Source organism: Gymnodraco acuticeps, unplaced genomic scaffold, assembly GCF_902827175.1.
Source record: "Gymnodraco acuticeps unplaced genomic scaffold, fGymAcu1.1, whole genome shotgun sequence".
NCBI classification, from domain to species: Eukaryota; Metazoa; Chordata; class Actinopteri; order Perciformes; family Bathydraconidae; genus Gymnodraco; species Gymnodraco acuticeps.
Genome location: NW_022989890.1, coordinates 780,733 through 801,820, shown reverse-complemented (window position 1 = coordinate 801,820; position 21,088 = coordinate 780,733). Strand labels below are relative to the sequence as shown.

The 21,088-nt window shown below is 39.7% G+C and overlaps 2 protein-coding genes across 2 annotated transcripts; one reads left to right on the top strand and one right to left on the bottom strand.

Moving 5' to 3' along the window:
* Positions 1-1,112: 1,112 nt before the first annotated feature.
* Positions 1,113-7,072, bottom strand: zgc:175280 (cationic amino acid transporter 2 family protein). The gene is made up of 11 exons (XM_034201223.1): positions 6,703-7,072; positions 6,313-6,468; positions 5,954-6,116; positions 5,226-5,359; positions 4,545-4,767; positions 3,822-3,958; positions 3,608-3,710; positions 2,765-2,889; positions 2,510-2,676; positions 1,602-1,710; positions 1,113-1,500 (listed from the first exon to the last, which is right to left on the bottom strand). Exons 1-11 carry the CDS (start codon positions 7,070-7,072, stop codon positions 1,358-1,360), a joined length of 1,830 nt encoding a protein of 609 aa, XP_034057114.1. The 3' UTR covers positions 1,113-1,357.
* A 7,131-nt stretch (positions 7,073-14,203) lies between these two features.
* On the top strand, positions 14,204-20,033 carry casr (calcium-sensing receptor). The gene is made up of 7 exons (XM_034201828.1): positions 14,204-14,292; positions 15,746-16,064; positions 16,150-16,456; positions 16,611-17,450; positions 17,544-17,774; positions 18,621-18,744; positions 18,834-20,033. The coding sequence occupies exons 2-7, from the start codon at positions 15,880-15,882 to the stop codon at positions 19,961-19,963; spliced, it is 2,817 nt and encodes a 938-aa protein (XP_034057719.1). The 5' UTR covers positions 14,204-14,292; positions 15,746-15,879; the 3' UTR covers positions 19,964-20,033.
* Positions 20,034-21,088: the final 1,055 nt, after the last annotated feature.

Below are 21,088 nucleotides of genomic sequence, written 5' to 3'. Positions count from 1 at the left end.
CAAAGACATCTTGACAGCTGCTCAAAATCAAATGTGATGAAAGTATTCCACAATAACTAAATATGTACATGTTCTAGACATTGTAATAATCAAAGAGATGTTGCTCGTTTGAAGATTCTGAGATTTTGTGAGTGTATGGCCAGAGGGCAGGACCAACACATTTACTACCCAATAGTATTGTGAGGCTGAACAAAAGGTCCTATTGACTATATAAATGTAGTCCTTAAAAAAACAAAAACATTTACTGACTTTTTTAGGATAGCTTAAAGTAATGTTGTAAAATTACAACAGTGGGCCTTACAGGGTTTAAAGATGTCAAAGCAGGAGATCCTGAGCAGGAGACAGTTTCAGGCAGATAGCATCCTCTCTCATCCTGGTAAGAATGCATTTCTGCTATTTGCCGTTTGTAATATTTTGTAATATTTCACTGTAATATTTTTGACTTGAATCCTAATGTATTTTTGACATGTATCTAAATTGACTGTTCTAATCAGGTGCACACAGCACCGACAGTGACATAAAGGAGCCCGTTGAATGCTCAGAAGAGACCATCCTCAGGTGATGGGAGTCCACCAAACGGGGCCGCAGCAGGAGTCACATTACATTTACATTACATGTCACTTGTTAGACGCTTTTATCCAAAGCGACTTACATACATTCAGTACTGTGGACAATCCCCACAGGACCTAATGGCACATTTTACAGTGAAGACAAAGAGGATGCTGTAGACCAGTGGTTCTCAAACTTTTTCTGTCAGGCCCCCCCTTTGGAGAAAAAAAAAAGTCGGGCCCCCCCCCCAACACAAATAGTCAGGATCAGTGGCGGCGCCAAGAATTTATTTTGGGGGTGCTGTGGGGTAGCTTGACGTTTCATAGAGGGTGCTCGAACATTTAGGGTTTCCCATGAATGTACCGGGCGCTACAGTGGAATTTTCTACTGCAACAACCCCCATGCTGAAGGCTCGATAATCAGCTCACGGCATTTAGGTGTAAGCAGGGGTAAAGTGCTATTTTTATAGGTGGTGTGTGGACCTCACATAGGGGGGTCTGGGGGCAAGCTCCCCCGGGAAGATTTTTAAATATTGAAGTTAAAAGCATCAATCTGGTGCACTTTGAGAGCAAAATGAAGAGATCTATGGATACATCTCTCAACACCCATTTGAAACAGAATTGTAAAAAGATTTACTATTTCAAAATGTGAGGTAATTGTGAGTTATGACCAAGTCACGAAATGCAGGAAACACTATAAGGACATGTATACACAGTGGCCACTTTTTTTATTCAAAGGAAAGTGTTTAGTTTGCTCGATGATGCTCCCAGTTGTGCTTATATCAGTGAATCAAAAGATGTTGTATTGTTTAATCATTAAAGTCGTGTCCCGGTTCAAAGTGTTGGTCCATAGTGGTGGTGATGCTGTGAATACTGACATGGTTCTGCGAGTTTTGGAGCCTTTGTTTCTGCACACTGTGCTGAACACCATAACAGAAGTAGATGATTAAACCTGTAGGAAAAAACGTTACATCTCAGATGGGTTACATTTTCGTTTTTTGCAGTTTTTCTTTCAATAAAATGTGTAATTTAAAGTTTATATTCTTCACATACCTATTGCCATCCACACTGCATAGCGGATCCACGTGTCTGAGCCCAGTTGAACCATAAGATAGACATTGACAAAGGTGCTGAAAATAGGAAGCAGCGGAACAAAAGGAACCTGTAAACATGAGAGGGAAAAAAAATTAGAAAATGATCTCATAACAATGAAAAGGTATTCAATTTTCCTGCTAAAAAGTATACAGATGGAAAGAATATAATATCTTGTTCTTTTTAATATTGTAAATCCGGCACGACATATTGCACATTTCCGCTCCACGCTACCTCTTTTTTAAATCCGCATAACTCTCCACTTATAATATAATATTGTTATATTTTATTATATTTAACTGCACTCCTTTCCTTTCCTACATAACTAGATTTTGTGTAAATATTGCCTTTATTTTTCATTTGTTGCAATAGTCTTAAATTAATTTGATTTAAATAGCTTTTATAAGTATACTATTTATTCCTCGTATGTGCAAACCTACTTGGTAATAAAATTGATTCTGATTAGTTATTAAAATGCATGTACCAAATTGGTCCAATAGGTGTCACTGTTGTACTTGGTGTAAATTGTTATATACTGTACATGTTTAACTCAGGTGACAGGTGTTGCTGGACGGAGGATCACAAACAGTTAAATGTTGTTGTAATGGTTATGGATTGATAGTATTTAACGGGCTATAATATGAGAAATGTTTATCAGATACCATATTATTATTTTAGAGATATGTCATCAATTTGAAAGGCTGCTATGTTCTAAATTAATTACATTTTTTCCATAAAGTTTTTTGATATACAATGTTTGGTTTAGGATACATACTATACTAGCCATTGATATTTTTATGTCAAGTATGACATATTATTCTACAACGTTTTATGGAAGGCTCTGTGCACTTAGGTTAGATGTAGTATACCATGAAAGCAGCTTTGCTGGCGTTCTGTGGTTGCCTCCAGATGATCAGTGTGATGAAGACGAATAGCAGTACGATGATAAAGACACAAAGTAAACTCCACCACTCCAGGGCCTGCAGGGAGTCCACAGCGCTATTTATGACGAGGCTTAGGATGATAGCTAAAAAGACTGAGGAGAACAAGGCAAGTCCAGTGATTACTAACAATGAAAATCATGTATATGCTGTATAGAGGATTGTGTTAGAAAGACCACTTACTCATAAAAACAGTTAAGACAGTCACATTTTTTGATGTCCGTGAAGTGGCTTGTGAAGGAGGATATAATATTCCAGTAACTGAAAAGGGTTCTGGTTTGCTTTCCTCGCTGAGGTGTTCTTGGTACCTGTTAAAGTAAAGATAATATAACTATGCAACCAAGCCTTGAGGAAACAATATTTTCTATATCGTGATATGTTTGACTTAAACAGGGAGGTTTGGTGGATCTTGTTGTCCTTTTTTCCTCTGGTCAACCAATGTATTCAAATCCCTGTCTATTATAAAGTTATGTACTATTAATGTTTCCAAGACACACATGTCATCTTATTTAATGATAGGGTTGTGCGTTGGTGTTCGGATCAGGGGGTCAGGTTCAAACCCCACTGCAGTCAGCATGTCGTTGTGTCCCTGGGACACTTCACCCCAAATTGCTCCTGTGGGGACTGTCCACAGTATTGAGTATGTAAGTCGCTTTGGATAAAAGCGTCTAACAAGTAACATGTAATGTAATTTAATATGTTGTCATTATCAGGAGGTTAAATGGAAGAAAGAAATGCAAAAACTTCACGGATTCTAGCTCATAGCAACATAAACATGAGCTCTTTTCACAAACAATCATAGTAGTAGTTAACAATTGAGTAATAATACCACACATATTTTCATTATTACTTTAAATGAAGTGCTTCTGTATGGCTCATATGGGTATGGGTGGTTAGAGCTGGTGGCTCATGTACTTTGGCTCAGTCCCCACTGTGTCATCCCCTCTATCTCCCACTTTCAACACTTTCACTGTCCAACAAAGGCTAATCTGAGCCCAAAAATATTCAAAAAAGAAATGATCAAACCTTAATATTAGGATGCATATGGCAACAAGAGTGTAGGCAAAGAGGGTTCCAATGGACATCATGTCGACCAGCGCCTTCAGGTCAAACAACAACGCCATGACCGCTGAAAGACATGAACAATAATAAGAAAAATACTTTCATTGAATAATATTTAAACTACAACTTTCAGAAAATTACTGAGAAAAAGCATTCAAATGAATCTGACAAACTTTACCTGCTACAGCACCTGAAACCAGTGTCGCTATAACAGGACTTTGTCTTTCACTCATTTTACTGAGAGGGCTAAAGAGAAGTCCATCTCTGGCCATGGCAAAGAGAACGCGGGGCATCGGGAACATTGATCCTAGTAGGCTGAGGGGAAAAGAACAAAGAAGTCATGTATATAAATGACTCTGTTCCTGTTGAATATGTACTGTAACTCTGATTCAAATGATCTTCGTCTACAGCAGGGGTGTCAAACTCAATTTCATTGCGGGCCACATTAGCATGGTTGCACTCAAAGGGTCGGTGGTAACTATATAAATATACTTATATAAATATATAATATATATAAAATAATGTATTATATGACATTATTGCCTCTGACTTGGATTATTATCGGATAGGATAATAACTTAGTAATTAACTACGTCTGAAAGAAGAAGTCAAGGGCAATTAATTGCAAGTTTCTTCAGTGCGCATGTCACAAAACGAGATGCATTGTGGGACATAGTTTATGGGCAACCTGCTTCTGTAAAATGGCATGTAACAGTATAATAAACGTATTATATTCTTTGCAAGCTCTTGCGGGCCACATCAAATTTAGTCGCGGGCCGGATTTGGCCCCCGGGCCTTGAGTTTGACACCCCTGATCTACAGGATGCACTGTATTAGCAAAGGATAACATGATGTAATTGATACATGTGGCAGTTTGTTAAAGGCACACTGTGTTTCATACCTTGTTGACAGTGCACAGAGGGATCCCACAGACACTACATACTTTGCAGGGCCCCAACCGATGTATGTGAAGGCCACCGGCAAGGGGCTGTTAACACTGAGCAAATAGTACGGCATCATGAGAGTCAGGGCCGCAGACACACCAAAGTAAGCTAGGAAGCAGATGAGGAGTGACGCCACAATGCCGAGTGGGATCGACTTCTGGGGGTTTTGAACCTCCTCCCCTGAAAAACCCCCCCACATTATTATCATAACAAAGTCAACTTTATTGTCAATCTTCCAGTTTGTATGTACAGACAGAGAGATCGAAATACTGTTTCCCACAATCCCGAATATAAAAACAAATGTATATAAAATATAAAAATATGTGTGCAAATATGTATATATACAGTCAAAGACACCATTTTTACATGTGCACACATTAAGACCTAAATAAAAACACAATAATCAATATATACAAAATAACAGTCACTTCAATATTTTAAGAATGTACATTAGTGCAGATTGTCCATCGAATGTGCAAAAATAAATATTAGTGCTAGATTGTCCATAAAATGTGCATTATTGTAATAACGTTGTTATTATTATAACGTATAGTAACTTATTATGTTCTATATCGTGCTATGGCATGCATCCCCTCTTCTTCTCTATGTGTGTACCGCACATGAGTGAAATAATTTACCTGTTGTGGCAATGCAGTCAAATCCAACAAATGCATAAAAGCATGTGGCTGCGCCTGCTAATGTCCCCTCAAAGCCAAAAGGGAAAAATCCTCCAGTGCCAAATATGGCGGTGTCGTTCATCGATGTAAAATTTCTGTAAAGAATAGACAGGTTGATGCTTGGTCATGCAACAATAATCTGCCAACCAAATAATAACTTAATATTTGTAACCAACATTTAAAAAGAAAAGCCAACATTAGCAGTCTTAAAAATACGGTTACTTAACAATAATTGTATTAAAGGGGCCCTATTATGATAATTTGTAGGTTCATATTTGTATTTTGTGCCTCTACTGTGAGATATTTCCATGCTTTAATGTTCAAAAAGCTCTTTATTTTTCTCATACTGCCCGTGCTGCAGCACCTCTTTTCACCCTCTGTCTGAAACCAGAGCCCAGTCTGCTTGATTGGTTAGCTTGCCGGCTCTGTTGTGATTGGTCAACCGCTTAAATGTGGTCCGCCACTTAGCCTATCAAATATAATGTGTTTGAGTGCTAGCCAATAGAAGTGCAAGTGTTACAAAGTGATGTCAATATGTTACAGAAATAAATAACACACTCCAGTAAAAGGAAAAACCCAAAAAGCATAATTGGGACCCTTTAAATACAGCAGATAACAACATCAGAAGTTGAGTTGGTGTTGTATGATGTGGAAACGTTTTACTAGGTTGAATTAAAAATAATAAGAACCCGTACTGATATGGATTTAGCAGAGATTCTTCACCAAGTTGCCAGTTGTTGATGTCCCCCTTAATGACTCCAGCGAGGATAACAAACAGCAACACCAGGACGTTCACTGCTGTAAAAACCTTATTTACAACAGCTGACTCTTTGGCGCCAAATGCAAGAATCCCTGAGGGAAACACATAAAATATAAAGTTGGTCATGAAACATGGAACCTTGTTTGTATAAAGATATGAAAATGTCATTAAAATATATCATAAAACTTGATTATCTACGGTTTTTTCCTTCACTTTCCACACATAATTCATAATAATAAATGCGTACACGTGCCAAAGGGTCACAGGGGTTTATATTATGAAACTTGCCTGCCAATAGCATTATGAGGGCAGCTGCAAAGAAGTCTGGGTAGGGAGCCAATCCAGGTAAATTCATGGCAGCCTGTTTGCCCAGAGAGTTGGAGATTACATTTCCAATGAGATCATCAAAGGTCCCACTCCATGCTCTGGCAACACTTGACGTCCCTTAAAAGCAGTAAATAAATAGATTTTTAAATGCAGGATATAAAGCATGGGTTGAATGACAAAATAAATGGCTAAATAGGGCAACCTGTGTTATAAAAACAAACATATTATCCAACCTATCTTTTTATTTTAGACTTGAGGCTTGTATGTCACTGTTAAGAGGATAGAAGTGACTTTTCCAAGATGACTATTAAACCTTTCTCACACAGTAAATATATATAGCAATATCCCTACCTATGACATAGGACAGCAACAAGTTCCAGCCGGTGATGAAAGCCCATATCTCGCCCACAGTCACGTAGCTGTAGAGGTAGGCAGAGCCAGTTTTGGGAACACGTGCTCCAAATTCAGCATAGCAAAGTCCTGCAAAGACGGAGGCCACGGCTGCTATCAGGAAGGCAATGATGATACTCGGGCCGGCCACAGCTCTGGCCACTTCTCCCGACAGCACGTACACACCGGCCCCCAGCGTGCTGCCGACCCCCAGGGCCACCAGGTCCAGAGTGGTCAGGCATCGGCGGAAGTTGGACACCTCTCCTTCAGGCTCCAGAGGTTTCCTACGGGACAGGCTCTTCAGAAACAGCAGGATCTTTGCACCTGACATCCTGCTAAAGAAAGACATTTCATTGTTTGCTGAAGGGTTAAAAAAAAGGAAAAACAAGACTTAAGCATACATGAGAGGCAGTGGTAGGAAAATACCAGTTGTGGATTACACATAAAGAAAACTATTCCAACAATAACACATACTCAATACATTTTCTCTAGAAAATAAAGTGAAAGGCATATTTCCAAAGCAAATGCTCCCTTTAAACATTTTTAGACACCAACTAACTCTCCTTTATTAATTTGAAATATTTGTCTCATTGCAGGAATCTTGAGTCTAATAAATAAATGCTGCAATAGTTTGAATGTGTAAAACGGGTGCGAGAGACACACAGGTTGAACACTGCATTTATTTATTATGTGTGTTTGCTGTAAGATTGCTTTTACACAGGAATACTTTCATCCACATGCAAAGTCAATTATGTGAAAGATATAAATATAATTTAAAACAAGTACCATGTTTTTTTTAACTAACATAGATAATATCCAGTATAGTATAGGTTGTATTCCCATAAGAAAGACATCCTTACCTTTCCTCTGAATGCTGCAGTGTGACTGTGTTTTGATCCGTACTCGTCCACACACTACCCGTGAGGATAAATCCACTCACTGTGAACTTGTTGCGGCTCAACATTTTTGACACATTATGTTACATTTCATACATACGTGTCATTTCTGAAAAGAGAGGATCAGTTTGATTTGTTTGATGGCTTTTCTGGCATGTCAAACAATAACAGGAATTCCATAAATGACTTTATGTGTGTGCAGATGGAGGCATTCACGCCAAAATGTGCTTACATTTTTATAAATAAATCAAACACAATCTCATTCAGGATTGAATTCAAATACGAGTTAATAATATATTTAACTTGAAATATTCTTAATTGGATATTACAATTGTTTTTAATACTAAGCGGTACACAAGATAACCAATCACTGCTATTTCATTTAAATATAAACCTTTGGAGGTCTGTATAAAGTAATGTTGTCACTTTTTTTTGTAACTGTAAGAGTATCATAAAAAACCTATTTATATCACAGAGTCTTACACCAGTCTTTTACCTTTTCTCTCATTGTTGTGGATTACAACAGCAAAACCAAAATCTAGTAAAACATTGTAGGGCTACTTAAAGATGAGTAAATGTACTTTGTTCAAATCCACCACTGCATTCAGTAATATGAAAACCAGGCTTTCGGATTCAGTTTGGGCTCAGTACATTACACATAACATTATTCTTTGGTGTATTTTAACTGTTGTGTCACTTTATAACATAATGAGTCACGTAGCCTCATGTGGGAGTCGTACGCCACTGCTAACCTAATGTATGGTGATACAACTCTACTTTTGGGCAGTTCTATCTGTATTCATTTAAAACTAAAATATAGTATTCCTGCAGCAAGTTAACTCCGACTGTGAGGTGTTGTCTTCTCTGTTGCAACATCCATCCTGTAATATTTAATTGAATCCAAATAGGCATTTTGTCTTAAAGGTCCCATGTCATGCTTTTCCGGTTATTACCCGTCCCCTTGTGTGTTATGAAGGTTTTTATGCATGTAAACGGTCTGCAGAGTCAAAACCCCTCAAAGTACACCCTGTAGCGAGTAAAACTCTAACACAGAAAATACCTGTCTATGCTGCCCCAGAACGCCTCGTTGGAGATTTTTCTTTTTCATTTTTCTCTTCCGGGAACCAACAACGACCCCATGGACGAATTGGTCCATATGGACCAATCCGCGGAGCCGTTACGTTACGTCCGCGGAGCCGTTGCTTCCTCACACACACACTTGGCGGGACGTCACTGCTGCGAGGAGCGGACAGTGTGAGCTGGCTTACTGGTGTGGAGTTAGCGAGACAGCAAGACACCGCGTAACTCTAAGCCTGAGCACACACACGCAGCCTCGCCGCGTCCCGCGGCCTCAGGCTGAGAAATCCACAGAGCTGCAGCTGAGAAAAGATTGAACACTGCACCCAGACCCCACGCAGCATTCTCATCTGTTGTCATTACTGGTGTAATTTTCTGGTTGCTAACAAACGCCGTTGTAACACATACACACACATCAGAGCACAGTGGGCTCACAGGGAGGGGAGGGGGCGGGGGGGCAGGAGCTCCAACAAGCCGTTTAGGACAGAGAGTGAATACACATACTACAGAGATGCTGTATGAGAAACCAAAGTGAGTTTGGAAAATTGCGCAATATAAATATATTCTAGTAGACCTCAACAATGGAATTATGATCAGTAGAAATGGCCATGACATGGGACCTTTAATAATTTTCTAGCACATTGAAAGAAATGAAACCACAAAACTAAAAAGAAAGAAAGAAATGACTTCAGAATTCAGATTTGTAGTTTTTGTAGGATGTCACATGTACCTCATGTCTCATGGACACAGAGTTGGGTATGCCACAGGTAAGTCAACATGTTGTAAAGTGAATTTTCTTTTCTCTGGCGACTTCTGCTAAGCAACAAATTGAAGACGCGTTCAGCAGAGCATAAGGAAGCAGCTAATTGTTTGAGGAACATCATGTTGCAATCCACTGCTTCTAGGGGCTCCTGGTATCGTGTCTCTACTGGCAATAAAAGATAAACATTTTCCTAGAGAACTGATTCACTGGATGCTTAAAACAAGGCAAGGCAAGTTGATTTATATCGCACATTTCAACACAAGGCAATTCAAAGTGCTTTACAAAAATGAAAGACATTAATAGCATTAAGAAACATATTATAAAATGATATCTAAAAACACTTGTTTAAAAGCAAAGATACATCAATAAAAGTAACAGTGCAGAGTGAGATACACACATCTGAAATGTTTAGGTCTGACTCTCAATCATTGCTAACTTCTATCACCTCCCTTTCTTTCCTCTTTCTTGTTTAACTTGTCCTTTAGTTATTTCAAGAAATTGGAAAATTATAATCTGACCCCATGGTACCTTATAGTTTTCGCCGAAACTATTCCTCTTTTTTATTTTTAAATGCACATGGTTAAGTTTACCTTGTATTTCTAGGACTTTTTTGGAATCCTCCGTGAACCAGGTTCTTGAAACCAAAATGGCACACGTAGGGGACTTTAACCCCAATAATGACTGATAATTTATTAAAATGATCTACTAGCATCGTACTGCGATGTTAGCAGCGGCAAGTGTGGAAAAATAATTCTGAGTAAACATTTCCCTAGTGTTTTCAGTTAAATATCGCTTTGTGGTTACCTCTTTTTGAACATTTTTGTGAACAGAAATAGAGCTCTCAAAGAAAACACAGGAATGATCAGAGAGTGCAACATCAGTCACCACAACCTTAGAGATATTCAGACCCTTTGAGATAATTAAGTCCAGAGTGTGCCCCTTATTGTGCGTGGGCTCCGTCACATGCTGAGTCAGTCCATAGCTATCAAGAACACAAAACAGTTCTTTAGCCCCTCTGTCCTGGGGGTTGTCAACATGGATGTTAAAATCACCAACAATGACTAGACGGTCAAAGTCAATACACACTATAGACAGCAGTTCAGTAAAGTCATCAAAAAAGCTTGCACAGTATTTGGGTGGTCTATAGATATTTAGGAACAGAGCTCGAGAGGAGCATTTCAGCTGAAGGGCCACATATTCAAAAGAAGCAAAGTTCCCATAAGATGTCTTCCTGCATTGAAGGGAATCATTTAACAGAATAGCAACTCCACCCCCTTTCTTATGCATTCTTTCCTGACTCATAAAACTACAGTTGGGAGGGGTTGATTCGATAAGAACAGCTGCACTGTTATTCTGTTCAATCCAAGTTTCCGTTAAAAACATAAAATTGAGATTGTGCTCATTGATATAATCATTGATTAAAAACTGTTTTCCTGCCAAAGACCTGACAATTAATAAAGCTAGTTTAAGTTTGTTAAACACACTATCAGTCATGTTTTTTGTGACAAGCTGTGGCTGAGATGGCATGTCAAGTGCCAAGCTGTCCTCCCTGCTGGACAATGTGTCCCTCCTGTATCCTTTGTTTCACAGTTGCAGTCAAAGTTCATTATTTGTAATACAGTATATATATTTTTTCTTGTTAGAATTAACGTTACATTTGATAAAAACTCATTAAAAATAAATATGAACAGCAACTGAGAATGCTCGGCATGTTCAGTTTTTGCAAACAAGCCTTTGTTATTCTTTCTCAACATTAAAATGTTCTCCTTTTAAGGATGATTCGGTGGAAAGAATAAAAGAGGTTGCTATCCGGTGCTTGGTGGTGTGTCTTCGTGAAAAGGAGGATCTCTTCAAGGAAAACTTAAGTAAGTAAAGAAGATGCTTAAATCATACTGTAACTTGTGTTAACCTGAAACACAATGCAATGTTTTCAAATCTGAGTGCACCAAAAACACTGAAATGTATTTTCTAATCTACTTATTCCAGGATGTTGAAGTGCAAGTTAGCAATGAGGTGCTGAAGATTGTCTTGACCAGGGGTGCGGATGCAAGAATAGTGATTGAAGGAACAGAAGTCCTTCAAATCTCGGATGCGACAAGAGCCTGTGCCTATGGGGCTAATATACAACTCAACCTGATGCCTAAAAGAGATGTTAAAAATGTTGAAGCAGGTTCATGCCTTTCATGTAATGTTTGTATTTACTTTTATTTCATATTTGAGAACATTTGTTATAAAAAGGTCATTGTGTAATGAACATTTTAAAATAAACTGTTAACAAATGGAACTTAAATGTGTATATTATTTTTGACTCAAAGAAATTAGTTTATAATTTTTGAGTAGTATGGACTTCGGTGATTGTGGTGGGCGTCGTTGAGGGGCGGGGATAAAGGACATGCTGCCAACCCTGTGTATCGCCTTATGTGCTGTTTACACGATAACACAAATGGTTGTATCCGCTACTTTTCTCTTTCGTTTAGCCCGTTCGGCCACACAAGGCCGTAACAGAAACGGGGAAACGGACCCGCAGGTCCCGAGGTGGATAGATCTACAACCGGAACGCTCTGGTGTGTACGCCCTATACGATCATTTCCTGATAATGATGAAGCCATAGCCCCGCCTCCCTCTCCCCACCTCTGCTGCTCACTGCTGTAGCATGGTCAGTAGCTACTGCTACTGACCATGCTACAGATGTTAGCATGTCTACAGCTCCTCTACCACAACTATCAGCAACAAGTGGACATGGAGAATTACATGAACCATGAGCAACCATGCTCGGGGGTCTTCTTTGTTGCTTTTGATGTATTTTGTGGCGGAAGTTACTACGCCACTTACAGGCCCGGCATATGTACTACAGCGTCTCCGGCGCTTTCGAGCGGTCTCGTGCAGAAGTACAGCGCCACTTACAGGCCCGGCATATGTACTACAGCGTTTCCAGTGGTCTCGTGTGAACGGACACGTTAAATGAGCCGAATGCGTGTGAACGGAAGACTTTTTTGAAAACGAATTTGGTGCGTAAACGCAAACGTTCCCGTGTAAATGGGGTCTTAATGCGGTTATTGAAATCCAGGAAGGAATCGATGCCAGCCCTCTGTATCTCCTTCATGTGTTCAGCGATCTCCAGGAGGGTGGGCGAGGGTGAAAGGGTGAACGGAGAGTAGAGAGAGCTGTGGGGTGAAGGAAGAGTATCCTCAAAGGTGATAGGGGGGGTGAAGGGCAGTGGAGACTCTTCCATTTGTGTCATAGGTCTCCCATAATCAACACATTCCTCAGGCGGGTGCAGTGATACATCTTCAAGGTTTTCTGAGTGATGTGTTGTGTCTTCCTCTTGTTTTGACTCCTCTTGTTGCTTGTGCTTGGCAGAGGGAACAGATTGATGACACAGGCAGTTGAATATGTTAGAGACAATTTCACTCCTGACTTGTTCAGGCAAACTCCATCTGCCTTAAAAAGATGTCTGCGGTCCCAGAAAAAGTCAATTTGTCAATAAAATGAACAGAATGGTCAGTACAGGCAGTTGAAAGTCACGTGTTCAGTGCAAACAATCTGCTGAATCTCTCCACTCCTCTTCTGACTCGCGGTAGAGGGCCACTGATGAACACCTCTGCATTTATGGCGCATTTCCACTACAGTGCGGAGCGCGGTTTAAGCGTGCCGTGCCTGGCCCGTTTTTGGTTGTGTTTCCACTAGGCGTAGTTCCGGCTAGCGGGTACTTTTTCACAGTTTCCTGACTCTCCAAAATCGAGGTTCTTTCCGGGCCAACAACCGGGCTGAGTATGCTAAATTAGTGAGAGAATCGCTGGCAACTACAACACAATGAAGATATTTTACCGTGATTTAATTGTAATACACGTTTTAAAATTATGCCGAAGTAACAACATACTGATACCAGTAAGTAAAAACCATGAATTAATGCTTTGACAAGTCGAAAAACCTTTTAAAATGCGTGTTGATCGGCTAAGCTAACGCAGTATATGCTCCAACCGTCCACACTCACAACAACGGCCTATCCAGACATAAATAAACCAGCGACTGTATTCGCCATGACACAGACACTCTGTGGTTTGTACTTGTTTAACTTTTGTCTAGTTTCTGAACAGATATGAGGAGCTGTGAGCTCTGAGGGCTAACAGCTAACGGCTGATGTTGGTTTTGTATTTCGCATTGAAGATGGCATCACGGCTCCGCCTACACTGCGTTACTATAGTTACAACCCGAGTTCCTAAACTGTAATGGAAATGCAGCATAAAGTGAGCCTGGCCTAACAAGGCCTAACGAGGCCTAGCCATACGTACTAAGCCGAGCGAGGCCCTGTAGTGGAAAAGCTCATTAGAGAGCCACTTTAGAAGATTTAATTCATAATTGGAGATGTCATACGAAGAAATTCATATGTGGTAGTACAGACACAAAAGTCGGGTTACACTACTTGAAAAACACGTAAATTAAGGTTGTAGACAATAACTTTTGCAACGTGTCTCCATCTCATATTCTAGCTGGTGTCACATGATGAAGCCAGTTTGTATTATTGCATTCTTGTAACGCTGTACTAAAAGTCGATTATGTTTTATCTTACCACTGTAGGTTGTGATGACTTTAGTTTAGGTGAAGTGAACTGTGAGTAGACTTCATTAGCTGAAGGAAATGGACTACCCCTCTCCCTGTTAATGATTAATCTACAAAGAGAGGTTCATAAGCTCACACCATTGTCCAGTGAATTCATTCAGCACTCGGGACATTTTGGAGAAAAGGCCGTAATATCTGTGCATACCTGCAGGTTAACTGTTTCAAGCCTATTTAAAACCCACAGGAGTTCAAGGGGTAAGTTTGATGTTATTTTCCACGTTTGGTGTTTTAATTACTTTTTAATTGGAGTTAAAAATCATTGAATAACTTTTCTATGTAGAAATAAACAAGGCTATTTAACAAATTAAAATATAAAGATCACACTGCAGACTTTGCTTTGCTAGTAAACATGGTTACATTACCGTTTTTTTTATCTTTATTGAAAAGGTAGGTAATTTTTTTAATTTTGTATTATTATGTTTTTTTTTAACAAGGATCATATATAATAAAAATATTGGTCTCAAAGAGAGAAAGGATGTGCGGAAGAGAATAAGAGCCTCGTGGTTCTTTTCAGTCCTGAGAAAAAAGTCAGAATTCTGAGAAAAAATACAGAATGAATTATCAAAATTCTGACTTTAATCAAATAACTCAAAATTCACTTTTGGTCAGATCTAAAAGATGTGGCCCTAATCCTTTCTGTGATGATGCAGTCCTTTGGCAGGTACACACATAGTGTACATAATGTCTATCACGCTAACAATTTTAAAACAAAGTAGAGAGAAGTACAGATTTATATATAATTCTCACGTTTTATGCTCAGCACCAAGCAAATTCCAACGCTTGAAAAAGCTGATTGTGCATGGAGGACATCACAAAGTTTGACGTTGGAAAATTGAATGATTATATTCTAAAATGTATTTTGTAGGTATTTCAGGATTTATTGCTGAATACACTTTCCACCAATAATAATGGCAAAAGGAAATTAAAAAACAATTTTATATAGCTATGTGTGGAACTTAGGCTGTGAAAGCGGCAAACAGAGGCTCTTACAGCCGTTAGCTCCTTCATTATCACAGCTCTGCCCCAGCATTTTTCCAGCAGTATTAGCCAGGCGCAGAAGGCTTCTCTCCATGGTGACTGGGTTCACTGGCCACTGCATGAGACCGAGCGCTCGCAGGAAGGAGGGTCATTAGAGTGTGACTTCACTAATGTAAATCCACAATCTATTTTGGTTCAGATGGATATTTCCAGCTTCAGGATTGCAGTGTTACTGAGGTGTGAAAAGTTAAAATGATTATTTTCTTAAAACATTACTAGAGCAGAAACGCTTAACTCCAAAACATATGTAACTGCGTAGTCCTGTTAGAATAGGTGGTAGTAGCCTCAGGTCATGTTGGCTATTAACACCATTTTTTACCTCTGTCACGCTTTATGTGGGAAAGTGAGCTCAGTGACTAACGTGTATCCACACTGCTATATCCCTATAAGAATGTATATATATATATATATATATATATATATATATATATATATATATATATATATATATATTGTTAAGGCTATCAAGAAATAAAAAGCATTTAATTGCCACTTTTATTTGCATTAATACAAAGTTTTGTTTTATTTTAAAAAGGATGTATTGCATACCTGATGTGAATTTAGCCCATTTGACTACAAAAGTACAATACATTTTTCCTTTTTTCTACAGTCAGACATCTCATCAGTGTAAACATGAAAAACGCAAAACAGCGCAGCAGGAAGATTGACAGGAGAAGATAAAACTGAGAGAGCCGTCACTCCAGGGAGTTATAGAAAAATAATCCAGTCCATTAGAAAGACAAGATGAGATTTGTTCTGTATTACCTGATCGTGATGGGGTCCAGTTATGTGATTTCAACCTATGGGCCCCATCAGAGAGCTCAGAAGACCGGGGATATTTTGCTCGGAGGTCTTTTCCCCATCCACTTTGGAGTCGCATCCAAAGACCAAGACCTCGCCGCTCGGCCTGAATCCACACAGTGTGTCAGGTAAAATTATGAAACAGGTTTTTATGATTTTACTGAATGAGTCTGCTCAAATTGTCTAAAATCCACCTGTTTTTGGCTTCCACAGGTTCAATTTCCGTGGTTTCCGTTGGGTTCAGGCCATGATTTTTGCGATTGACGAGATAAACAACAGCAGTGACCTCCTGCCTAACATCACCCTGGGCTACAGGATCTTTGACACATGCAACACAGTGTCAAAAGCCCTGGAAGCTACGCTTAGCTTTGTGGCCCAAAATAAGATAGACTCCCTGAATTTAGATGAATTTTGTAACTGCACTGATCACATCCCAGCCACCATAGCAGTAGTAGGAGCAGCCGGGTCTGCCGTCTCTACAGCTGTCGCAAACCTACTGGGTCTTTTCTATATTCCTCAGGTGAGTCCCACAAAACACTTCACCTGCATCCTGAAAATGTTGTCGACAATAAATGTGCACTCGATAAAACATTTAATCGGCCTCCTGGATGATGTTTTATCACCAACTTGGTAAACCCTTTACGTTGAATTACGTGAAATCTTTCCCGTTTCAGATCAGCTATGCCTCTTCTAGTCGCCTACTGAGCAACAAGAATCAGTACAAGTCCTTCATGAGAACCATTCCTACTGACGAGTACCAGGCCACAGCCATGGCAGACATCATTGAGTACTTTGAGTGGAACTGGGTCATTGCTGTGGCTTCAGATGATGACTACGGACGCCCAGGCATCGAGAAGTTTGAGAAGGAGATGGAAGAGCGAGACATCTGCATTCACCTTAATGAACTCATTTCTCAGTACTTTGAGGATCATGAAATCCAAGCACTGGCTGACAGGATTGAGAACTCCACCGCTAAAGTCATTGTTGTGTTTGCCAGCGGCCCAGATGTGGAGCCTTTAATCAAAGAGATGGTGAGGAGAAACATCACAGATCGCACCTGGTTAGCCAGTGAAGCGTGGGCTAGCTCCTCTCTCATTGCTAAACCAGAGTATCTTGATGTTGTAGCGGGGACTATTGGTGTTGCCCTAAAGGCAGGGCATATACCTGGCTTTAGAGGGTTCTTACAACAAGTCAAACCAAAGAGAGACAGTCATAATGAATTTGTCAGGGAGTTTTGGGAAGAAACCTTTAACTGCTATCTGGAGGACAGCCCGAGGCAGCATGAGAGTGAGAATGGCAGCACTAGTTTCAGGCCTTTGTGTACTGGTGAAGAAGACATCACGAATGTTGAGACCCCATACCTGGACTTCACACACCTTCGTATCTCCTATAATGTGTATGTTGCAGTTTATTCCATTGCGCAGGCCCTACAGGACATACTCATCTGCACACATGGACAAGGACTGTTTGCCAACCGTTCATGTGCAGATTTAAAGAAAATGGAAGCATGGCAGGTAAAATGTTGCACAAATACCCCAAAACAAAGCAATGACATTCCTAATCATTTACCATTTTGAAGCATTCAAATGTGTGGTTCTGTCTCTTAGGTCCTGAAGCAGCTCAGACACTTGAACTACACCAACAGTATGGGTGAAAAGATGCACTTTGATGAGAACGCAGACTTGGCAGCAAACTACACCATCATAAACTGGCACAGGTCTGCTGAGGACGGCTCTGTGTTGTTTCAGGAGGTTGGATACTACAACATGCACATCAAGAGGGGGGCCAAAACTGTTATCGATAAGACACAGATTTTGTGGAATGGATACAGCTCTGAGGTCAGTCTAACTGTTTTTAGAGGATCTCCCCATTACAGTAACATATTCGGTTTCCCACTGTCATTTGGTGTATTTTTCATTACCCTGAAATGATCTTCCTAATAATCAAAGCAAGGAAAGAAAAATTATTGAAACTGTTGCAAATGTACATTGTTACGACTGCTGCGCGGGCCATATTTTAACATTAAGGCTAAGATGATCTTAGCCCTTGGACCAACAATGGGACTTGGTATTTGGTATGTCCACTTGGAGGCAGTAGAACTAGCTGTAAATACAACATTGTATTATTACCTGATAATATTGTAAGCAAATACTAATTAAGTGCTAGCTGCTCAAATAGGGCAGGTTGCATACAGTGGTTTCACCAGAGCTGTAAACAAAATCACAAAGAGTGGTGGGAGTGAACTAATCAGTAAGTGTGAGGTGTAATAAAACAAAAACAATGGGATAAAATATACTAAAACACTTGTTTTAGCTGGGGGAAGGGCAGAATTCGCTGATAAATAACAATGTAACTGCTGTTGCATTGCACATTATGTGTAATTAGTTTAAGAGTGTGTCTGTAAGTTTGTATATTGGGGAATATTCACACACCAATTTACCCAGATCAGGAGAAATCCTGGTAGTCTAAGGTTTTTCATTTTCTTAGGTCCTTAATCTAAATATCATAACCCCTCGCCCCTTACTTCCTTCCGTTACATCACAGCTGACTTAGTAGTAAAACCATATAATGTCCCTTAAAAAAAGATAAGCCTTTTGCAAAGTCACACTTTGTTTATAAAACCCTACACCAATGATATTTGAACGTCCATTACAACTGTTTGTTCTCACCTTTACATCCTATAGGTGCCATTCTCTAATTGTAGTGAGGACTGTGAACCTGGTACCAGAAAGGGGATCATCGACAGTATGCCCACATGCTGCTTTGAATGCACTGAGTGCTCAGATGGAGAGTACAGTAATCATAAAGGTATCGAAATGACAAACATTCCCAATCTACTAATGTAAAACCTTTCTAATGTTGCCGTTCTGACACAAATTACTTTTGTTTTTATACAGATGTCAGTGTTTGCATCAAGTGTCCCTATAACTCTTGGTCCAATGGGAACCACACATTCTGCTTCCTGAAGGAAATCGAGTTTCTCTCCTGGACAGAGCCATTCGGGATAGCTTTGGCCATATGTGCAGTACTGGGTGTGTTCATGACAGCGTTTGTGATGGGAGTCTTTGTCAGATTTCGCAACACCCCAATAGTGAAGGCCACAAACCGAGAACTGTCCTACGTCCTCCTATTCTCACTGATCTGTTGCTTCTCCAGCTCCCTCGTCTTCATTGGAGAGCCACGGGATTGGACATGTCGTTTACGTCAACCTGCCTTTGGTATCAGCTTTGTTCTCTGTATCTCCTGCATCCTTGTGAAAACAAACAGAGTACTTTTGGTATTTGAAGCCAAGATCCCCACAAGTCTCCATCGTAAATGGTGGGGATTGAACCTGCAGTTCCTGCTGGTGTTTCTGTGCACATTTGTCCAAGTCATGATATGTGTGGTGTGGCTTTACAACGCCCCTCCTTCCAGCTACAGGAATCACGACATTGATGAAATCATTTTTATCACCTGCAATGAGGGATCTGTGATGGCTCTTGGGTTTCTTATTGGCTACACGTGCCTCCTGGCAGCTATATGTTTTTTCTTTGCATTCAAATCTCGGAAACTTCCAGAAAACTTTACAGAGGCAAAGTTCATCACCTTTAGCATGCTCATATTCTTTATTGTTTGGATCTCTTTTATACCTGCGTACTTTAGTACTTACGGCAAGTTTGTTTCAGCTGTGGAAGTCATTGCTATACTGGCATCCAGCTTTGGGATGCTGGCCTGTATCTTCTTCAACAAGGTCTACATCATCCTCTTCAAACCCTCCAGTAACACCACTGAGGAAGTTCGATGCAGCACCGCAGCCCACGCTTTCAAAGTAGCTGCCAAAGCTACACTGAAACATAATACGGCTGCAAGAAAGAAATCCGGTAGCATTGGTGGATCTTCTGCCTCGAGCCCGTCCTCATCCATCAGCCTCAAGACCAACGGCAATGACAGCGATGCAGGAAAGCACAAACCAAGGATGAGCTTCGGCAGTGGAACAGTAACTCTGTCCCTGAGCTTCGAGGAGTCGAGGAGGAGCTCTCTCATGTGATCGCATGATGTGGTTGTGTCAAACACCCCTAACCCTATAACCCTAACCTTTCATCAATACCAATAATTGGCTGTGCTTATTTGAAATTAATTTACACTTATACCTCCCCATCTTCTTTTTTTCCTGTCTTCTTTTTTTTTTTTAATTCAGAAAGATGTAGTACACGATCTGAATCCTGTGACTTTTATTATTTCCAGCATGACCCTGATGTACACTAAGCCTATTAATATTAAAACAAGATTTTGTACAAATAAAAACATTACATTAGATCGTTAATTTTGTTATCACATCTCTCTATGAACCTACCAACCAACCAACGGTAACAGCAAGAGTTAACAAAATCTGTTTGTTAGGACGGACAACACAAAGACAGGTAACATGGATCAATAATTGACTTGTGGACAACAATGGCATTTCCATTTGTAAGTGGATTAATGAGACCAGAAGATGTACAGTAAGAGTCACATTATAAATCAATACACTACAGGATGTGGAATTAAAGTTATGTACTACTTACGTTGCATTATGGTCAACCACAAGACAACAAAAGAAAAATAACTATAGTTCCTCGACATTACATTGTCAAATCGATGCCACCTTATTCAAGGTCTCTTTGGGTAGTACGAAGAGGGAAATAAATAATCTAAATATGTGTGTCTTAAAATTAAAAGTGTCACTCGTGTCATCACAATGTCAGAGACTAAAACACAACATCAGGAGTATCACCTTTTTTGTAATATAACATTTGGTATTTCCGAATGTATTTTTTTTATCCCCTCCAGGCAAAGACTCATTTCTAAACACCTGTTACTTACAATGGAAGTAATACACCCACAAAGAGTAAAACTGTGCAGCTTGTACAAATAATAATACTTTAACTATTTTGACACATGATTACATATTTACTGTGATAAACATGATCTAATACGCTGCTATAAATAGCCCAAATTATCTCGGAAGTATAGATCTGAATACTTCAAAACCCACAGATCGAAAAATAAATAGGAAACGTGCTGAAGGAGGTCTACTTTTTGGTGTAGAAAACCTTTCTTTGCTTGCAGTCTGCTTCTCACAAGTCACTGACAACTGCAAACAGAACTGGTCTATCTCACATGTTAAAGTCAA

What these genes read in the sequence shown, in the direction of transcription:
- zgc:175280 (XM_034201223.1), bottom strand. Translation starts at nt 7,072, where the DNA reads ATGTCAGGTGCAAAGATCCTGCTGTTTCTGAAGAGCCTGTCCCGTAGG. An exon ending in CTCTGTGCACTGTCAACAAG is followed by an intron (nt 3,959 to 4,544) that starts GTATGAAACACA and finishes TTTTCCCCTCAG; the next exon opens with CCTACTAGGATCAATGTTCC. An exon ending in ATATGCATCCTAATATTAAG is followed by an intron (nt 2,890 to 3,607) that starts GTTTGATCATTT and finishes TTACTTTAACAG; the next exon opens with GTACCAAGAACACCTCAGCG.
- casr (XM_034201828.1), top strand. Translation starts at nt 15,880, where the DNA reads ATGAGATTTGTTCTGTATTACCTGATCGTGATGGGGTCCAGTTATGTG. An exon ending in AGAAAATGGAAGCATGGCAG is followed by an intron (nt 17,451 to 17,543) that starts GTAAAATGTTGC and finishes TCTGTCTCTTAG; the next exon opens with GTCCTGAAGCAGCTCAGACA. An exon ending in GGAATGGATACAGCTCTGAG is followed by an intron (nt 17,775 to 18,620) that starts GTCAGTCTAACT and finishes TACATCCTATAG; the next exon opens with GTGCCATTCTCTAATTGTAG.